Source organism: Tamandua tetradactyla, chromosome 23 (assembly GCF_023851605.1).
Source record: "Tamandua tetradactyla isolate mTamTet1 chromosome 23, mTamTet1.pri, whole genome shotgun sequence".
Taxonomy (NCBI): Eukaryota; Metazoa; Chordata; class Mammalia; order Pilosa; family Myrmecophagidae; genus Tamandua; species Tamandua tetradactyla.
The window spans coordinates 39466340-39485987 of NC_135349.1; the positions used below are offsets into that span (position 1 = coordinate 39466340).

Consider the following 19648-nt stretch of genomic DNA (forward strand, 5'->3'; position numbering starts at 1 on the left):
GATGATGATGAAGGTGATGATGATGGTGTTGGTGGTGATGATGGTGATGATGATGGTGATGATAATGATGGTGGTGGTGGTAGTGATGATGGTGATGATGGTGATGATGATGGTGGTGAAGGTGGTAATGGTGGCATTCTAGGAATTGTGCAGTAAATATGGATTCTTGTTTTCTCAAAGGATAATTTACACACACACACACAGGCCTGTATTACACCTCCATTTTCGGAGTCCTTATACCTTGTCCTTAAAGCAGTTCAAAAGATCCCATGTATAGCCAGATCTCCCAGCTCCTGTAAGTTTCCACTTTCATCTTTATACCCCCAAAGACCCATCCCGTTCTCCCCATCCCCCTCCTCATAAAATGCAAAGCTGGAGGCTCCCAGTACCTCAGCTCCGTTCAGTGGTGGGATCTGGAAATGCTGGTACCCCTCACTGAACTGCCTTTGCCTACAGCCTTGTCCTCCCACCTGATTTTTGCCTCCAGCTAGCAAGACACACCAGATGCTGTTATTTTAGTATCTGTTCGCCTGTCGGAAATCATTTCTGAAATTATTTTCCTTCTTTCTCCCCTGCCCCCGCTGCTCCCCGAAGCAGCCACATCTCCAAGGAAATTCGGACAGGACAGCTGCCAGCCCTTGGTGATTAGAGTGCAGCGGGAGGGAGGTGTGGGGATAGTGGTGCCATGGCCAAGTACACAGCTTTTAGATTTGTCTCTGGCTCAGCTACTTACTGACTGGCTGGCCGGGTGAAAGGGAAGCTCTTAAGCAAATCCCTCTGCCTCCCTGTGCCCAGTCTTTCCTACTATAAAGTGGAAATGCTGGCAGTATTTACATCCTAAAGCTGCCTTGAGGTTGAAATTAATTGGTCCATACAAGATGCCTAGAACCATGCCTGGCATTCAGTAAATGCTGCTATCATCATCATCATCATCACTGTCACCATCACCACCTTCACCACCATCATCATCACCATCACCACCACCACCATCACCACCATCATCATCATCACCATCATCACCATCATCACTACCACCACCACCATCATTATCATCACCATCATCATCACCATCATCACCACCACCATCATCATCACCTTCATCATCATCACCATCACCACCATCACAACCACCATCATCACCACCACCATCACCACCATCATCACCATTGCCATCACCATCATCATCATCATCATCACCGTCACCATCACCACCTTCACCACCATCATCATCACCATCATCACCATCATCACTACCACCACCACCATCATTATCATCACCATCATCATCACCATCATCACCACCATCACCATCATCATCACCTTCATCATCATCACCATCACCACCATCACAACCACCATCATCACCTTCATCAACACCATTGCCATCACCATCACCACCATCACCATCATCATCACCATCATCATCATCATCATCACCGTCACCATCACCACCTTCACCACCATCATCATCACCATCATCACTACTACCACCACTATCATTATCATCACCATCATCATCACCATCATCACCACCACCATCATCATCACCACCATCACCATCATCATCACCTTCATCATCATCACCATCACCACCATCACAACCACCATCATCACCATCATCATCACCATTGCCATCACCTCACCATCACCACCATCACCATCATCATCACCATCATCATCATCATCATCACCACCATCACCACCACCATCATCATCATTATTGGAAAGTGAAAGGGGTGTCACATGAAGAGCTTTGGGCTTGAAGACAGCCTGGTTTGGGGAGAAAGGGGTGCGGAGCCTGCCCTGGGGGGCTGGAAGGAGGGAGGTGGGTTTCATGCCCCTTTTCTGCTTTGCGATCTCAGGTTTGACCCATAGGTGGTAGACTCTTAGAACCGAGGGAACAATTAGTACTGTGTTTTTCAAAGAAGGGGGATGAGGCTCATGCTGGCACCCAGAATGATTCTGGGGCTCTATGGACAAGGCATTAAATAGTGGCCTTTTATCAGCCAGGGAGAAAGTGACTGCCTTTTCAATGCTTCTACAGTCTTTTTTATTACTTCAACAAGAGAGCTCCTCCTGGTGCTAATATGTCTTCAGCCCCTCTGCAACTTGCCCATCGCCCTTTACGACAAAGGGGGTGCTCCCTGGGCTCAGTGCCTCAGGCAGGCGCCTTGATCTAGCTCAGGTTTAATAATGTTTCCTTTTCCTTGTGTTCAGTGTTTAGGGGCCCGTGGAGATCAACATTTCTTTTAACAATATAAGTGTTGATGTTTAAACCTCAGCCAGTTAAAATGTCCGCGTGAATGGGGACAGTGCTAGGAAGCACCACTCCAGTCCAAAGTGCTCAATTTGCAAGCCGGGGATGGTCCAGAGAGTTCTGGGGGTGGGGGACCTGGCTGAGTGACAGCGCTGGCCAGACCCCTGAGCCCACCTCCCTCTCCAGGCCCCCATCCCACCCCTGCTGCATTGGGCAGTTGAGATCGGCCCCGTTGTCTGAATAGAGGTGAACTGACTCTCAGCAGTACCCTAAGGCTGTAAGATGGGCTGAGTTGGGGTTTCTCAACCCTGGCTGCCCATTGGAATCACCTGGGTAGCTTTTAAACATCCTGATTCCCAGGCCCTGCCCTGGACTAACTAAATCAGCACCTCCTGAGGCTGGAACCCAGGCATCAGCATTTTTTAAAAGCTCCAGGCAATTCCAGTGGGTAGCCAAAATTGAGAACCGGAGGGCTAAATGCTGTCGGGTCTCATTTACATCATGTTATCTGAGGGAGGAAGAATTGAGAAGCACAGAAACTGGGGAGGGGAGGAGAAGTGCTAATAAAATATCGAGTGAAACAAGCACACTGCAAAGGAGATATTAACAGTGTGGTGCCATTTCGTCCAAGTTGGAAACACCCAGACCAATGCTCCTTCTGGTTCGTGGACACGTATGTCAGTGGAAGTGTAAATACACAGGTGGGAAGGACAGGTGTTACCTCTGGGTTATTGAGAGACACAGGAGTTAAGATGAGAAATGCTCCAACTGTATCACAGTTATGTTTCTAAACAAATTAGAATAAAATATGACAAATGGGTACGTAGGCAGTTTTTAAAATTCGCTTTTGGTACTTTCCGGTATGTTTTGAAATACTTCACAGGTAAATTGGCAGATTGTATTTGAATTTCTGTATTAGATAAACGTTGGTATTAGAAAAAAATTCAAATGTGTATTAGAATATGGGTAGAATACGTTAAATCTTACCACCTCCGTTCTTTAGAAGTGTAAATGTCCTAAGTCATGGGCAGCCTTTTAATTGCAGAGTGATACAGGACAGAGGTGTGAGAGGACAGACAGAGGAACAGAGAGAGGACAGAGACTCCTGAACCCAATTAGTCCTCATCTGACCCACGAGGCTGTGCTGAGCAAGTGGCCTACTCCACCTGGCACCGAGGACTCAGAGGCCCCCACCATCCCGTAAGTGCTGGCCTGGACGTGCTGTGCGCTGGCCACAAGTGACAGCTAACAGAGGGAGCTGGCTCTTGTGATCCCTCGGGGACGAAGATGGAGGAAGCCCCGACACTGTTGACTCCCCTCGGTCCCACTCTCTGCACTGACCGTGAGCACAGGGTGGATCCCAAATTGCAAGATTGTTCCAGAAAACCCCATCCCCTGTGAGTGAGCAGCTAGGGAAGCCGCCCGTGGCCACATGGCTTTAAAACGGCACAGCGGGGTGAGCGCCCCACATTGCCTGGCTTCAGTGCCCATGCTCCTGACCTGTACTGCCTCTCTGCGGGGCTGTTAGGAGAAGCAAAGAGGGAAATGCACGGAAGATGCCTGCCCTGGTGTCAGATTAAAGGTGCATTACGGAAGCAGGGACTGCAATGTCAAGTCCTGGTCTCGTCAGGCATCTGGATGTGACAGGTGGATTTCCCTACTCTTCTAGAAGCCCAGGCAGCAGGGGAACATCACAGCCTGCCTTGGGCCCTCACTCCAAGTTCAGACTCTCTTGGGGCTGAGGAAGGTCCTCTCCATAGATCGATGAGGCCGTGTGGCTCTGCCGTTAAGATACACCCTTTGGAATGAGGCAGACTTGGGTTTGAGCCCTGCCCTGCCCCTTCCTGACTGTTCTGTTGGGTGTGTCACACAACTGTTGAACCCAGGGAGATGATAACACGCCCCAGGTCTAGATAAACATGAGCATGAAACATGAGAAATGGGCATTGGACATGTTTCATCTGGAGGGACTGACCAAAACTTTCCTTTTGATTGATGGCAGCACACACAGAAGCTGGTTTCGATAAGGTTTTGCATCGCCACCCTGAAGCTCGAAAGAGAATTCCAGAGTCAGGCAAGTCGTACGGATATAAGAGCAGCACATTCTGTCCTGTGAATGACAGTGGACACCCGTTCCAAGATGCAGAAATAATCTTCCACCAGCTTAGCCCTGGGTACTGCTGCCGCTTCCGTCCCTGTGGCACTCCAGTAGGGATGGCCACCCTGCGCTCCTGCCAGTCCACCTGTAAACAGGAAGCAGCGATCGGCTGTCTGCGGTTTGCAGGGAGCGGGTCTGCGGGGCTGTAGCCTCCTTCAAGGAACGTGGCCGGCGAAGACTTACTTTCGAAGCCCTTTTCCCAGCCGGATGTGGCAAGGCGAGCACATGCTCATAAAGGAGATTTAGGGGGTAGCAGCAGCATGTTCCTTTGTACCTCTGCGTAGTAAAAATAATTTATTGGCAGCTGTTGGGGAAGCTCAGTTCTGAAATCAAACCGTTGGCAATATTCGGTGCCTTTATCTTACTCCCTCTCCCCACCCCAAATGAGTCCGGCTTTCAGGTGATATAAATTAATTGGATTTATTTGTGTATGTGCTTATTTATTTACAGCCACCTTTGCTTATTTATGTGGCTGGCTCCATGAACATTTACATTTCTTTAGAGACTGTAAACAAGTGTACAAGTGTGCCATTTGTTACCCATTCGTGGCAGTGGGTGGTGGTGGGGAGGGCAGGGGCCCCAGCAAATGCAAAGGATGAGTTTGAAAATGGAATGTGTTTCTTCAACGGTGAGCCCGTTTGGCTCCCAAGTGCCCTTTCCCAGAGGACCTGGACAGGAGAATGTTAAGGAGGGAGATGCTAGAGACCAGGAGTTGTTGCACGAAGCTTAGTCAAGGGAGGCAATGAAGGAGTGTAAGAAAATAAGATCATGCGCATTTGGGGGTTTGAAGAGGTGCAGAGCTGGGGGTTCATTTCAAGTAACGAGAAAGAGAATGAGGCAGAGGCAGCAGCAGGATTTTGCACCAAGGACCCAAGTTCTTCAGGTAACCCTCTACCTGGTGGACCCCTCCCCCCCTTTAAAGATTCCTGCACAATTAGTGATTCCTTTATTCTAGAGTCTTCAGTGGGGGTGGTGTTGCCCCTGGAGTGTGTTTTGGGAACATGTCAGGACACTCGGCAAAGACTGTTTGGTATAACAGCCCCGGAGAATAAAGTATAGGTTTTATAGCAAGGCTGTGTGATTTTGACCATGTTACTTAACCTCTCTGTGCCTCTGTAATGCTCACCTGTAAAATGTGGATAATTATAGCACCTACTCAGTAGAATTCTTCTGAGATTCCCTTTAGATGATCTGTGTAAAATGTTTAGCCTGGTGCCCAGAAATGTCAGATACCACATGGTTATTACCAAGTGTGAGTTTGTTGGCATCACCTGGCACACTTTTGCACAAGCCTGTGCCCTCTCTTAGGATGTTCTTAATCCTTTCATCTGCCTCGTGACTATACCCTTTCTTCTCAAAGTGGGCTAGAAAGCCACTTTCTCATCGAAGTCCCACTACCCACCCTACCCCACCCCACCCACCCCTGTCCCTCGGACATATCCTTGATGAAACTCAAACCCTGGTATGGCATGTGCGATGGGGGTGCTCTCTCTCACTCTTTCTCTCTCTCTGTCCTGTACTGAAGAAATCATTTAGATTCATGCCCACTTCCGCCTGTGACTCTGAACTCCACCAACTGCAGGAAGCATGTCCTAACCCACCTTCCTGCCCCCAAGTCAAGTCTGTAGAACGAGTAAACCAGAGATCCTTGACGCAGCCAGAACCAGCCTCTCTCCATGTAACTCACCTCTCACTCCTTCTGTTACCGATCCTGAAGTGACAGCCATACTTATTCTAACCTCCTTACATCCGCAACTCTAGAAAGAATTCAACATACTGCCCCAATATGAGTATCAAGAAGAAATATATGGAAGGAATTGATAATTAAAATAATCTGTATTTCATCCTTCAAGTGCTCAGATGCAGGGCGAGATTAGCGCATCTCACAGTTTCATGTGCGTAGGAAATCGCCTGGGGAGCTTGTGAAATGCAGGTTTGGATTCAGGTGATCTAGGCTGGGAGCCCGAGGTTCTGCATTTCTAACAAGCTCCCAGGCGACGCTGCTGCTTCTGGTCCCTGGATCAGCACTTTGAGCATCAGGGAATGGGGAGACCCATGAAGAAGTCAGCTGCTGTGGGTTGAATCCCTGAGAATGCAGCAGCTGCAGAAGGCATGTGTTTCTTGGCATCACACAGTCGACGGCTTTTGTGGCCCCTGGTGATGTGATTTTTCTGAAAGTATGGTAAAACTCTGGGGTCAGTCTTCCTTTGATTCACACAGTATTTGCTTTCCCCCAAAATTGAATTCCATTAAAATTGTTCAGAAATGCGCTGCATCATACGTACACCTGAGTTAAGTTCTCAGCCTGGATAGACGAGCTGTCCACCTACATGACATCTGGGGGACACCTCGAAGTCCTGCTGGATGCAGGGAGATTCTGCCTTGCTCAGGAGCGTCCTTTGCATTGCTGTGGACCCGTTTCCCCCTTTCCACTTAACTGCCAGGAGCGTCCCCCGATCATGTAGCAACCAGAAAGGCCCATGTGTGTTTCCAGAACATCCTCTGGGGGCAGGGGAGCAACACTTCCACCTAAGACCCTGGAATAAAGGATTCCCTAAGGCTTCTGAGATCTTTGAGGCAAGGTCCAGCAGGTAGAGAGTTGCGTGAAAGAACCTGGGTCCTTGGTTTCCAGCATGTCATACCTCACAGACTTCAGGCACGTGGGTGTGCAAGGGGCCATGGCTGGGTGGGGCTGAGCTGTCCTATAGCACAGATGCACCTTCTGAAGGCCACTGGGCCACCACTCAGCCCCGGATGACGGATACTGGTGGAACCTCCCACCATGGGGTGGCATTTATCAGTGCCCCGTTTTCATTCGACTTAGGTTATTATGCATGTCGATAAAATATAAATCCGAGGCTTGGCAAATAGCAAAACACCCAGCATGAAAAGGTCTTGAAGTATTTTTTTTTCATTAATGAGTAGATATTTAGGGTTATAAATAGGTATCATGTCATCAGTCTTCACGCTTTTTGGCTTTGGGACCCCCTTATGCTCTTAAACAACACCAAGGACCCTCAAAGAGCTTTTGTTTATAGGGGTATAGCTATGAGTTATTTAAGATTCTGAGATATAAATGAAGGCATTTTAAAATACTCATTAATTCACTTAAAAACAACCATAATAATTTGTTGTGTCTATATGACTGATAATTGTATTGAGAAATACGTATGTTTTTCAGAACAAATTTAAGTGACAAAAGAGGCAATATCCTACATTTTTGTAAATCTTTGTAATGTCTGGCTTAATGGAAGACAGATGGATTCTCACATTTGATCTGCATTCAGCCTGTTGCAATATCATCTGGAAAACTCTGCTGTATGCTGTCAGAGAATAAGGGAAAAGGGACAGTTGGCATCTTTGTGTCATTATGAAAATAGTTTTGACCTTGCAACCCTCCGGAAAGGGTCTTAGGGACCCTCAGGGGTTCCAAGGGGACACTTTGAGAACCCCTACATTAGGTCAAATCATTGCAAGTGTTAAGTTAATTGTAGTAAATGTAGCTAACATTTATTAAGCTCCAGATTTTACATTAAGCACTTTGCATATGTTATCTCTTTTCATTCTCATAAAAACTCCATTAGGTCGACTGTAGTTATTATCCCCATTTCACAGATAAGAAAACAAAGTGCATGGACTGGGTGCTCAGAATCACCCAGTGAGCAAACTGACAGGGCCAGAATTTTAACCAAGATGCTGCCTCACCTCACTGCTCTTCCAAAAGACACAGTCCTGCTTGTCCAGTGATGCACCGCTAATTAAAAATATCATGCTGCCACTCATTCCATGTTTTGTATATATCAAGCATTGGGCTAAATGTTCTCTTGTTAAATAAAATGAAATGTGCACCAAGTTATTTAATCCTTACCTCACCTTTTGCCAAATTGATTATTTTATCCCTATTTTGTAGATGAGAGAGTTGAGGCCCCAAGAGATTAAGCCTCTTGCCCTTGACCCCAGGGCTAAGTGCTGAGGCTGGATTCCAACCCAGCTCTGTCCTTCCAGCACCCTCCCTCCTCACTCCAGGCTGTCCATCCCGTTAACATGACACTGCACAACAAAGGGCTTATTATTTAGGGCTCTATTAAAGCAGGACCTGCCCGTGCCCAGCATGGCCCCCGGGTGTCTAAGTCCTGTCCAGCTCAGCCACGCTTTGTGCATGCGAATGAGCCGGGCAAGGGGCTCTGCCGGGTCTATTTGCATTGGCAGCAGGGATAATTGCATGTCCTAATTGGGAGCAGCCATGCACGCTGTGCCTCCGCCGTTTGTCCACCCTGGCACCGATGTCCTCTTGGAGGCAGGTGCAGGCTGCTCCCCCAGTGTCCCTCCCAATGGCCTTGGTAACCTTGGATTGGATTGCAGCCCCGGACGCTGAGTTCAATGGCAAACAGCTACCCAGCTGGCTGTGCGCCCACATGGCACAAAAGGAAGCCATAAACTGGTCGGGACGAGCAGGTGGAACGGGGAGCCCTCACGTCTGAGCAGGACAGCCTTTGGCACCATCGCTGTTCTTAACAGATTTCTGGAACCAGGCTGCCTGGGTTTAAATCCTGGCTCCAATACCTCGTTGTATATGGACTCTGGTTACTTAACTTCCCTGACTCTTAGTGCTCTCTGAATAATGGAGAACATCTCCTTCACTGGATCTTCATGAGCCAACACATGCAAAGGGCAGAGTCGGTGCTAGATGCATATATGCTAAGTGCGTATAGAGGCGCAGAGTCAGCACTGCATGCATATGTTCTAATTCAATGCATGCTTCTGAAATACTTCCCATGTGTCAAGCACTGGGTTCTGTGCTTGATCGATAACCTCAGTCCCTGTGAGGTCGGTCCCATTCTTAGCCCCCTGATATAAAGGAGGAAATTGAGACACAGACTGATGAAATGATTTAACAGGTGTAAGAACTGGTGAATGGAGGACCCTGGAATTGAACTTGCTTCAGCCTGACTTTGAAGCTCTGTATTATAACTTGATGATCGAACGATGCGTCTGAGGGGAGATGAGATGCTCTTTTGGAGCCGCCGTCTACTCCCCATTTTCTAGTCCCTGTTCTCCTGAAGTCAGTCAAATTATTTTTTTCAGTGAGCTGAAAGAGCAGGGTTTTGTTTGGCAAGCATATTGATTAATGAAGAATACAGAGGTTGTTTAATAACAGACATTCCAGATCAGTCATTTTACAGATGAGAAAATAGGGCAGTAGCTAAAGCAAAACAAGTGCCCAGGCCTTCTCCCTCCCTGTCCAGGACTCTTTCCACACGAACAATAAGAGCAAAGATTTATCTGAGTGTATACTTCAGGAAGCACCGTGACCCATGTCTGCCCCTCAGAAACACGACGGCAGGAGCTCCGTCCTGGGCTGTGACCCTTCGAGAATCAGGCAAAGACGGATGCGGACCGAGGGGCCTCCGAACCACAGCCAGGGTCACGTCACCTGCCCCTCAGAGCCATATCCTCTTTAGCATATTTCTCCCTGATTGAAATTGGCTCTAAGCATGCCCAAGGTTGAATGAAAATGGAGGACATTATTGCATTTAATTATTCCTCCAGAATAGAAATGGATTCTAGCAGCAGCTTAGAGGTAAAGCAACAGCCGAGCAATTAGAGTTTTGGAGATCACATGCAAACATTTGAATGTGCAATCATTGTAATAAGTACATTAAAATAAAATAAGTCAAAGGGTTACATTTGCATAAATAACCCAAGGTGAGACTATTGGATTGGCTTGGATGAAGGGGATGAGGCTATTTGATCGCCATGGAGAAATAATAGCGAACTAGTCATCCAGATGGAGAGTACCCGGTGAGGTGGCTGAGGCCGGCATTAATTGGTAGAATTTGCTAGTCTGGACTCTCTGCTCATTCCTCCTCTTGCTTTGGGCAGCAGGCATTCTAGAAGCTTTACATATATTCATCCTCGCTGCAGACCTATGAAGTGTAATGTTGTCATCCCCATTTTCCGACTGAGAAGACTGAGGCAAGGACAGTTTGAGTCACGTCATTTTAGCGGTGTGTCCTCAGGTGACTCAACTTCTTTGTTCCTCAGTTTCCTCCCCTTGATCTAGGCCACCACTGCCTGAATTGCCAGGTTTTTGAGAAGGTTGGAAACACATGTTGTGTGAAAGGCTAGAGTACAAGGAGAAGTGATGGTTATTTGGTATGTATCGGCCTAGCCTGGGTTTTGGCCTTCAGGATCGCAGGTCTCCAGGGGAAGGAGAGAAAAGGCTGACAGCTGTTGTCCTCTTGGTGGCCAGTGAAGGACAGAGGTGAGTAAAGAAGCAGGCATCCGCCATTGCAGAAGGCAGCGTTGACTTGGGCTGTGGCCCAAGCAGGGTGTTGTCTGCTTCTCACCAACTGTGCCTCTCACTGACTTTTCTGAAAGCTATTTAATGTCTAATATCCAGAAGACAAAATATTTCCTTTCCCTCTTGCACTCGCTGAGTGGCGCCAGGCCAGGTGGAAGGATGCAGGAACGTACCGTGCTGACCATCCCTTGTGATGGCCACTCTTCATAGATGGTGACCATTAATCAACAGTTGTGTTAGAACTGATGGCAGCCCCTGTGCCTGATATCGCTGATTAACCAGGGGAATTGCCCATTCTCCTGTTGCCAGGTTAGCTCCATCAGCGAAGGGGAGGGAAAGATGATTACAGCGTTTTCTGGGTCTGATTTGGCCCTGGCAATGGTATGTCAGAAAGTGGTGGAGAAGGTGAGCTTTTGAAATAGATGATTTATGGAGATTTTCTGCTCAGGGGGCCAAACTTGCCCTCATCTGTTAATGAGTAAAGCAAAGAGCCCAAGAGTGATAGTTAGAATGTGTCTGATGAGAGAGAATGCAGATGTCTGCAAGGGTAGAGGCTCTCCTGCTTTCTCCCTGTCCTCTCATAAAATGGACAAAGGGACAGAATTTAAATGCATGTTCTCAGAGGAAGGGTATCAGTGAACTCACTTTCTTTCTGTTAAAGGCAGAAAGACAAAACGCTAAAAATTACAGTCTGGCTCTGATATCTAAGGACAGCCGGGAGGAAGAAAGCAGAACGGTTTAGTTGGTTAGCTCCTGTGTTGCTCAGGATGGACTAGACCATGCTGCAGTCGCAAAGATCTCCCAACAGTCAATGACTTAAAGCAACAACTGTTCACTTCTGCCCATCAGAAGCTGGTGAAGTCTCTGTTCCACACTGGCCTTCTCCGCTCAGGCCCCTTCCCCATCAGGCCGGATTCTGTGCCAGGGGGCAGCAGAACTTGGCACAGGAGGTTCTGAGTTGCTTGACTGTGCCTCCCTTGAAAGGGATGGAGCTGTATAATTCTAGTCTGCTCCTGGTAGGAAGGGAATCAAGAGATTAGTGAAGGGCCTCGTTGAATACTACCTCCTCTCCCTTGCCAACTCCCCCATTCACCCTGGGCAAATATGAGCAAAGAGAAAGATGCTCTCCCCTGCCACCCCGGGCAGGAAGGGGAGCTCAGGTGTTCCTGGATTTCCTTCTCCCGCAAGCTTTGGAATCAGGCAGATGCCAGTTTGCTGCCTCCCCTGGGGAACTTTGGGCAAATTACGTAACATCTCCATGCTTCCTTCACCTCTTCTGTAAGATGGGAGAATAAGAGTACCAGTTTGGGAAGCTATTTCCAAAGCTGAAGTGAGATATCACATGTCAGGGCTTAGCATGGTGCCAGGCATATAATAGGTCCTTGGGGGGTGATAGGAACTGCAAGCGTTGGCTTCCTCTTCTTGTCAGACGGCGATGAGAGTACCTTCTTACTGGGCAATTGTCGGCCACCAGTAAGTGGTACCTGCAGATCACTTAGTGCGGTGCCTGGCTCTCTCGTGCAAGTGCTCAGAAAATGCATCTGAGAGGCTGTTTGGGAGTCTTCAAGGGCCTCTGGACACAAAGAAGGAAGAGGAGCGGCAGCAGGATGCTCTTAGGTTGCAAGAATAGATGTGCTCTAGGAGCCTTGGGTGGGTCTCGTTGCTGGTCTCAGTGGGGAGTTAAGAAAGCTGGAAACCAAGACCCACTCAGAACCGGGAGCTTCTCCCCCCGTCCCAGATCAGGATACAAGGGGGGTTCCTCTTTGTGACCCACAGAAGTTCTTGCCTCATGTGCACTTGACTCTCCCATCGCAGGTTCTCTCTACCTCCGTCAGCTGCTGCCTCCCAGCCTTTGTCTTCTCTCCTTGCTGTCCCCAGCTCCTGCTGCCTCAAGCTTCCAGGGCCCCAGGGCCCCTGCTTAGAGTCCCCTCTCCCTCTCTCTCTCTCTCTCGGACTCCCTGGCCCCCCAGTAGGCCCCTGGCCAGCCTGGCGATGGCTGTCCTGAGGTCACATACCTTCTCAGTTCAGCTGCATGAGAGTGGTTAGGAAGGGGGCCAGATCTCGTGCGTAAAGCCAGGCCAGGATGCTGAAGAAGCAGAGCGAGGGCGGAGAAAGTGAAGCCTGGGTTCTCAGAAGGAGACAGTCTAAGCGAGAGCCCAGAACACACAGTCTGTACGTGTCTGTATCCGTGGTTCAAATCCCAGCTTCACCACCTTCTACCTGTGTTACCTCGATAAGTCGCTTGTGAACTGCTGCTCAGTTTTCCCATCTCTAAAATGGGAATAATATCAACACTCAGCTTACGATATTGTCACAAGGTATCTCAGCATCAGCTTCGTTCTCACGGCCTCCATTGAGATGGGTGGAGAGAGGTGCTTGCTGCTAGGCGAGCTTGGACAGAGACCAGAAGGGACAGCCATGTGTGCCTCTTCTCCAGACCACTTCTGAATGAAATGGGGACGGGGCCACCTAAGCCAAGCCCAGGAAAGATGCTACAGAGGTTGGCAAGCGTGTTCTTAAAGGGCCAGATAGTATTATTTTCAGCTTAGCAGGACAGACAGTCTCTGTCTCGGCTACTCAACTCTGCCCTTGTGATGGGAAAGCAGCCACAGACTATACAGAAATGAATGGGAATGGCTGTGTGCCGATAAAACTTTACTTAAAAAAATGAAGTAGTGGACCAGATTCAGCCTCCGGGCCGAGTTTTCCAACAGCTGCTGGAATAGGAGACCCCAGTTAGTGTCAGCTTCTTTAGAAGCTCTGCCCAGGCACCTGTGAGGCCTTTTGTGCAGTTTCCACCTTTCTTTTCCGTGGAAACTGTTAAGAGTTGTCATCATAGCCCTCCTTAAAAAAAAAAAAAAAAAAAAAAAAAACTAGGGCAGTGTGACAGTGGCTCAGCAGTAGAATTCTTGCCTGCTATGTCAGAGACTGGGTTTGATTCCCGGTGCCTGCCCATGCAAAAATAAACAATAAAGAAAAACGAACAGGGACACCTTCCCTTGGATTTGCATTCTTCCTGTCAGTGGGTTCCTGTAGCAAAAGCGGTAGATTGATGCAGCCAGTTAGTGTTCTTTTGGGCATCAGAGGTCCCCAGAGATGGCTTGCTTTGGCTCAGCAGATACTTTCCCAGATAAGGACCAGTGGTAGTTAGGTTCAGGTGTCAACTTGGCCAGGTGAAGGCACCTAGTTCTGTTGCTATGGACATGAGCCAATGGTACGTGAACCTCATCTGTTGCTCATTACATCTGCAGTAGGCTAGGAGGCGTGCCTGCTGCAATGAATGACGCTTGACTTAATTGGCTGGTGCTTAAATGAGAGAGCACAACATAGCACAGCCTAAGCAGCTCGGCATTCCTCATCTCAGCACTCGCAGCTCAGCCCAGGCCTTTGGAGATGCAGAAAAGAATCACCCCCGGGAAAGTTGTTGGAACCCAGAGGCCTGGAGAGAAGGCCAGCAGAGATTACCCTGAGCCTTCCCACGTAAGAAAGAACCTTAGATGAAAGTTAGGTGCCTTTCCTTTGAAGAACTAATGAAATAAATCCCCTTTTACTAAAAGCCTGTCCATCTTTGGTGTGTTGCATTCCGGCAGCTAGAAAACTAGAACAGGACCCCAGTAATGGACTCTAAGCAGAAGTGACATGTTTCAGAAGCATGCGGGGTATCCGCTGAACAGTGCATTAGATCTCCACTTGAAATGGTCAAGACCCACCTTGCCCATGGGGAAGCAGAGTTGGGGGTACCTCCCTGGGGAAGAACCAAGCTCTGCCCAGGTACAAACATCAGGAGTTAAAACTCTTAAGTCACGAGTATCACAAGTTTGTATCTGCCCTGGGGCTCATTATAAGGTTCTTTCTGCAAAGGCCACATTCCTCCTCAAAAAAGCACACAATGTGATAGTTATGTCTTTCCCATAGAATTAACGGTGGCTTGGTCTGATATCTTTTATGGGCATAGATATAAGAACTAGTCCTAAAGGCAATGGAATGTATGTAATATCTTTTCAGTATTTTCCCCCTTTATAACTTTACTATGGCATTTCCAGTCCTCAAGTAACCCATGGTAACTCTCTCTCCTGGAATTCAAACACGAAGCTTCAACAAAGGATGTGTTTTGTTGGTGGTGTTTTTTTTAAAGGAACTTTTTATTTTGAAATCCTTTCAAACTTCAGGAAAAGTAATACAAAACCAACGCAGAGAACTCCAATATACCCTCTACACAGTAACCCAGATTTATCAACCTTTAACATTTGCCACATTTATGTCATTCTATCTCTCTCTCCTTCTATTTATCTATCTCTCTCCTCTACTTGTCCATCTGTCCATCCTTCCATCTACCTATTATCTGTATCTATCTATCCATCCATCTATATCTACCTGTCTATTTACTTATCTGTCTAGCTAATCTATCTTTTTTCTAAATCTTTGAGATTAGGTTTAATAATCCTTAAAAAGTTAATAGTTCTGGGGTGGACCTCGATGACTCAGCAGGCAGAGTTCTCACCTGCCATGCCGGAGACCCGGGTTCGATTCCTGGTGCCTGCCCATGTTAAAAAAAAAAAACAAACAGTTAATACTTCTGTGTATATTTCCTAAGAACAAGGATTTTCACTATGTAATCATATTAAATACGATTACCAGACTCAGGAAATTTAACACTCATATAAAACATACATTCTGTCTTCCAATTCTTCAGTTGACCCAGTACTGTCCTCTGTGGTCTTTTCTCCTCCATTATTAGATCCAGGCCAGGATGAGAAAATCATGCTTCAGTGCAAAGGCAGGACAACCAGGGACAGAAACTCACATGAAAGGGTAAAAGCATTGAGCACCACAGCTGTAACGCTGGAAAGCTGAATAGTCTCCATTTCCAGAGACTATTCACAAGAAACACTTCCTTGTTTCTGGGTGGGGAAGTGGAGGTCCGGAGCGAAAAGTCTCCCCTGGTAGCAAACCTGGACGCAGATCCCAGGCCTGTCTGCCCCCTGCCCCGCTGGCTAACTTAATGAGCATGATCAAGTTGCTGTCTGTTTCTTTCCCGCCTTCTCCAGGATGGCTACTTCTCTCACCGGCCGAAAGAGAAAGTGAGAACTGACAGCAACAACGAGAACTCGGTCCCCAAGGACTTCGAGACCATCGACAACAGCAACTTCGCCCCCAGGACTCAGAAGCAGAAGCACCCTGCGGAGCTGGCGAAGAAGCCGTTGAGCAGACAGAAGGAGCTTTTGAAAAAGAAACTGGAGCAGGAGGAGAAGGGGAAGGGACGTTCCTTCCCGGGGAAAGGTGCCAACGAGGTGCTGCCTCCTGGAGAGGGGGCCGCAGGGAACAGCAGCCGCCCGAAAGATGCAGCCAGGCAAACGCACGCCAAGAGAGGTGGGGGCAGCTCCCCGGACATCAGGTATGACCAGCCCCCCAGGTGTGACATCTCGGGCAAGGAGGCCATCTCCGCCCTCTCCCGCTCCAAGTCCAAGCACTGTCGCCAGGAAATCGCGGAGACCTACTGCCGCCACAAGCTGGGGCTGCTGATGCCGGAGAAGGTCACTCGGCTGTGCCCGCTGGAGGGTAAGTTCCAGTCCCCAAGGCTCACTGCCCCAGCGCTCGTTTGCCACATCTGTTGTATCATTCTCGATCTACCTACCCATCTGTCATCTGTCTGCCTGATAGACTTTGTCTGTCTATCCATCCTTCCAGGGCTGCCTGCCCCGCTTTTCAGACCCCGAATTGGGACACGAGAACTGGTTGCTATTGGTACTCCCTGATCTGTGAAGTCTTGTGTAGGAAAAGCTTGCAAAGGTATAAAAAGAAGATTACCTTTGGTTATATCTTTAGCCCAGGACGTTTTGGCAAAGGATAAAATGACAAGGAAATCAGGACAGATGGGATGATTTCGGGGTGCTGGGCAACTGCTTTGGTGTGGCGTCTCAGCCAGATGTCCTGGCCAGGACGCACACAGATGAGATTGTAATTGAGTGTGAACTGGAAGACTTCTAGTTGGATGTATCGACTTTGGAAGTTTTGTGAAAAACAAACTTCTCATTTTCCTCCATCTAAAATTCCTTCCTTCTCTTCTTTTCCCTTTCTCCCTCCCCCTCCCTCCCTCCCTCTCCTCATGTACTCACTCCTGCCCTGTGCTGGGCACTCTTCTCCATATTGATGATCCTGTAGTAACACGTATCTTTCCCAGATGCAGTGAGAGACCAGAGACATCTAGAGAAAGAGATGAATAGAATAGAACAGAAGAAAAGAATGGACTAGAACAATGTAATTGAAGACTATAATGAAGGAATTCATAGGCAGAGTGGAGAGGGCTCCCAGAGGTGGAGGGAATGGTTTTGCACACGTGGTATCACTTGCGTGCCCTCTGCACCTGCAGTCACCCCGTGGCGAGATACTTCCTGGAGATGAGTCTGACCTCTGGGCAGCTGGGAAGAGCAGCAACTCAGCAGCAGCCTTTATGGAGCACTCACTCAGGGCTGGCACAGCACTGGCATGTGGCACCCCTGAGCTCCTCCCAGCCACCCTGTGAGGTTGGCGCTATTGTTAGGAGCCCGGATTTTCTGTCGCAAGAGCTGTGACGTGACTTCCCCAAAGTCCCACAGCTGTTAAGTGGCCTTGGGAGTCGACAGGTGGAGACACCCCGAGATGAAGCTAGCACATCCTGGGTTAAATCTTATTTTCTTAAGACCCTTCCCCACTTCTCTCTGTTTTAAAACATATATTTTGTGCATAAAAACTTCACACACACCTTGAAGTAGGAAGAACCCCTGTGGGCCCATCATCCACTGACAACTGTTATCAACTTGTGGTTGCTGTCCTTTAACCATCTCTGCACCCCACTCCCCCTCTCTAGCTCACTCTGTGGATCCTTTTCCATTTTATATTTCATGGGAGAAGACCTTAAATCTCTGCCTATTGGTGAATTTGTCTGCCCAGTGGTTTTCTCGGTGGAGAGGGCAGATAGCATCCTGACAACACACTTCAACGAAGAAGAGAGAGCTGGTGCATTGGGATCAGCAGGGAGGGGCACATTTGAAATGGAGAGATCTGTATTTTAGTTCAAGGGCACCACCAATGAACAGGAAGTATCCTTTCCCCTCTCTGCTCCTCACCTCTTTCTCTATCCTAGAACAGCCCACTTCGAATGTCCAAAGGGTCTGGCCACTCTCCTTTTCCTGGGGACCTCTTTGCTCTAGGCCAGCTCTGTTATCATTTTGCTGTGATACAGGCATGCCCAGCTGTCCCTCACCACTGGTCAAGGATCAAAGCCTACCTGTTGCTTCTACATTCAAATACCAACAAACACTTTAGGTTTGCTCCCAGGTAAGGAGAAGAGACACCCCACCCCCCTCGCACATCATCCCTGACGCCAACTGTAGGGTGACCCGGAACTCTTGGAAATAGAAAGGGGTGATGTGGGACAGTCGGTGTCCTCGGGGCTCACATGTGGTCCAGGAATAGGCCCACTTCCAAGACCACGGGTCCTGTCCTCCTGGGTGCAGCCCGGGGCTCCCCAGCTGGGAAGGTGTCTAGACAGAAGCTTAGTGAGTCAGTGAATAACCACAGAACCAGGAGCAAGGGACTTCAGTTCCCCCGGCATTGGTGGATTCGAGGGCCAAGCGAGGCTTTGCCTGGTGGTGCATCCTCAGTTTCCCCACCTCTCTTGATGCAGAAAGGATGTGCACCGTGAGAACTGACAGACTAGGAAGATACCTGGACACACTATAATTCAGTTTGCACAATGGACAGAGGCCCAGAAAGGCACAGAGACTTATCCAAGATCCCCCAGTTAATCAGAGGCTCAACTTGAACTAAAATTCACACCTTCTTGTTTCAAATACCTGCTTCTCTGTTTGCTTCTGATGAGAGGGGGAGGTTTTGAATCAGGTAAAAAATGACCACATGCTCTAACTGCATAGCATGAGGGCTGAAAGGACACATGCCCTGGCACAGAGGCATGGGGGATAACTTGAAATTTGTACCCAAGTTCTTCTGTAGTTTTTTTTTTTTTTTTTGAATTTTTAATAGCAAACGTGTTTCTCTACAATGCATATCTGTAAAGTCTTTTAAAAACGGGAAGATCCATTTCTCGCTCGCAGTTTAACCCTTGTCTGAGCTGTCCAGATGCTCCCCATCTATCCTGATGGGACTTGGAGGGTAGAGTGTAAGAACAGTTAAGTGGAATGAGAGGTTTTCAAAATCCTTGGTTAGCCAGTGCCTGGGAGACAGCTAGGGAAGCCTGAGCTGATTTCCCTTCCATCAAAATAATATTGGGCACCTACTGTATACCAGGGGTTGGCATGCTTTATTCTGTAAAGGGCCAGGTGGTAAATACTTCAGAATCTCCATCATAGCCAGTCACCTCTGCAGTGGCAGCACAGGAGCAGCCACTGACAGTAGATAAGCAAATATTCCTGGGTGTGTTCCATTTATAAAAATAGGCAGAGAGCTGGATTCAGCCCCTGGTTGTAGTTTGCTGACCTCTGTTATGTATTACTTCTACATACTAATGTATACAGCAATCGTCATGCCTTATCCTGTGGACTCCTCCCATCAGAACGGTGAGGCGGGGCTGTGATGAGAGCCCGTTTCATAATTGAGGAAATTGGCGCTCAAGCAGGTTTAGTGATTGGCCAGAGGCATGTGGCTAGTAGAGGGCAATATCTGAACTCCAGCTGCCGAGCCTGCCTCCTTTCCCATAAGTGTGTGCATCTTAAACAGGCAAAAGACTTTACTTTGACTCACACCGACAGACCCAAGAACATGTCCTGCTGCATGTAGGCTGTGTCTGTCTGTCTGTCATATAGTTGGAAAGGAGAAGGGAAGGCATTGGTGAGAAAGACAAAGTCCGATATTGCTCGTAGCAAAGAGCATGCCTCTTGAGTCAGACCACTTGGGTTCAAGCCTAGAGCTCTCTGAACAAGCTGTTGGCATA

The 19648-nt window shown here is 48.2% G+C and overlaps 1 protein-coding gene across 2 annotated transcripts in view; it reads left to right on the forward strand.

The window, feature by feature from the left end:
• The window catches only part of XYLT1 (xylosyltransferase 1), a 316574-nt gene that overhangs the window by 163152 nt on the left and 133774 nt on the right, over positions 1–19648 (forward strand). For both annotated transcript variants that reach the window (XM_077141677.1, XM_077141678.1), the window contains one exon: positions 15768–16278. In XM_077141677.1, the coding sequence (XP_076997792.1) occupies positions 15768–16278 (511 nt within the window). The remainder of the gene's footprint in view (positions 1–15767; positions 16279–19648) is intronic.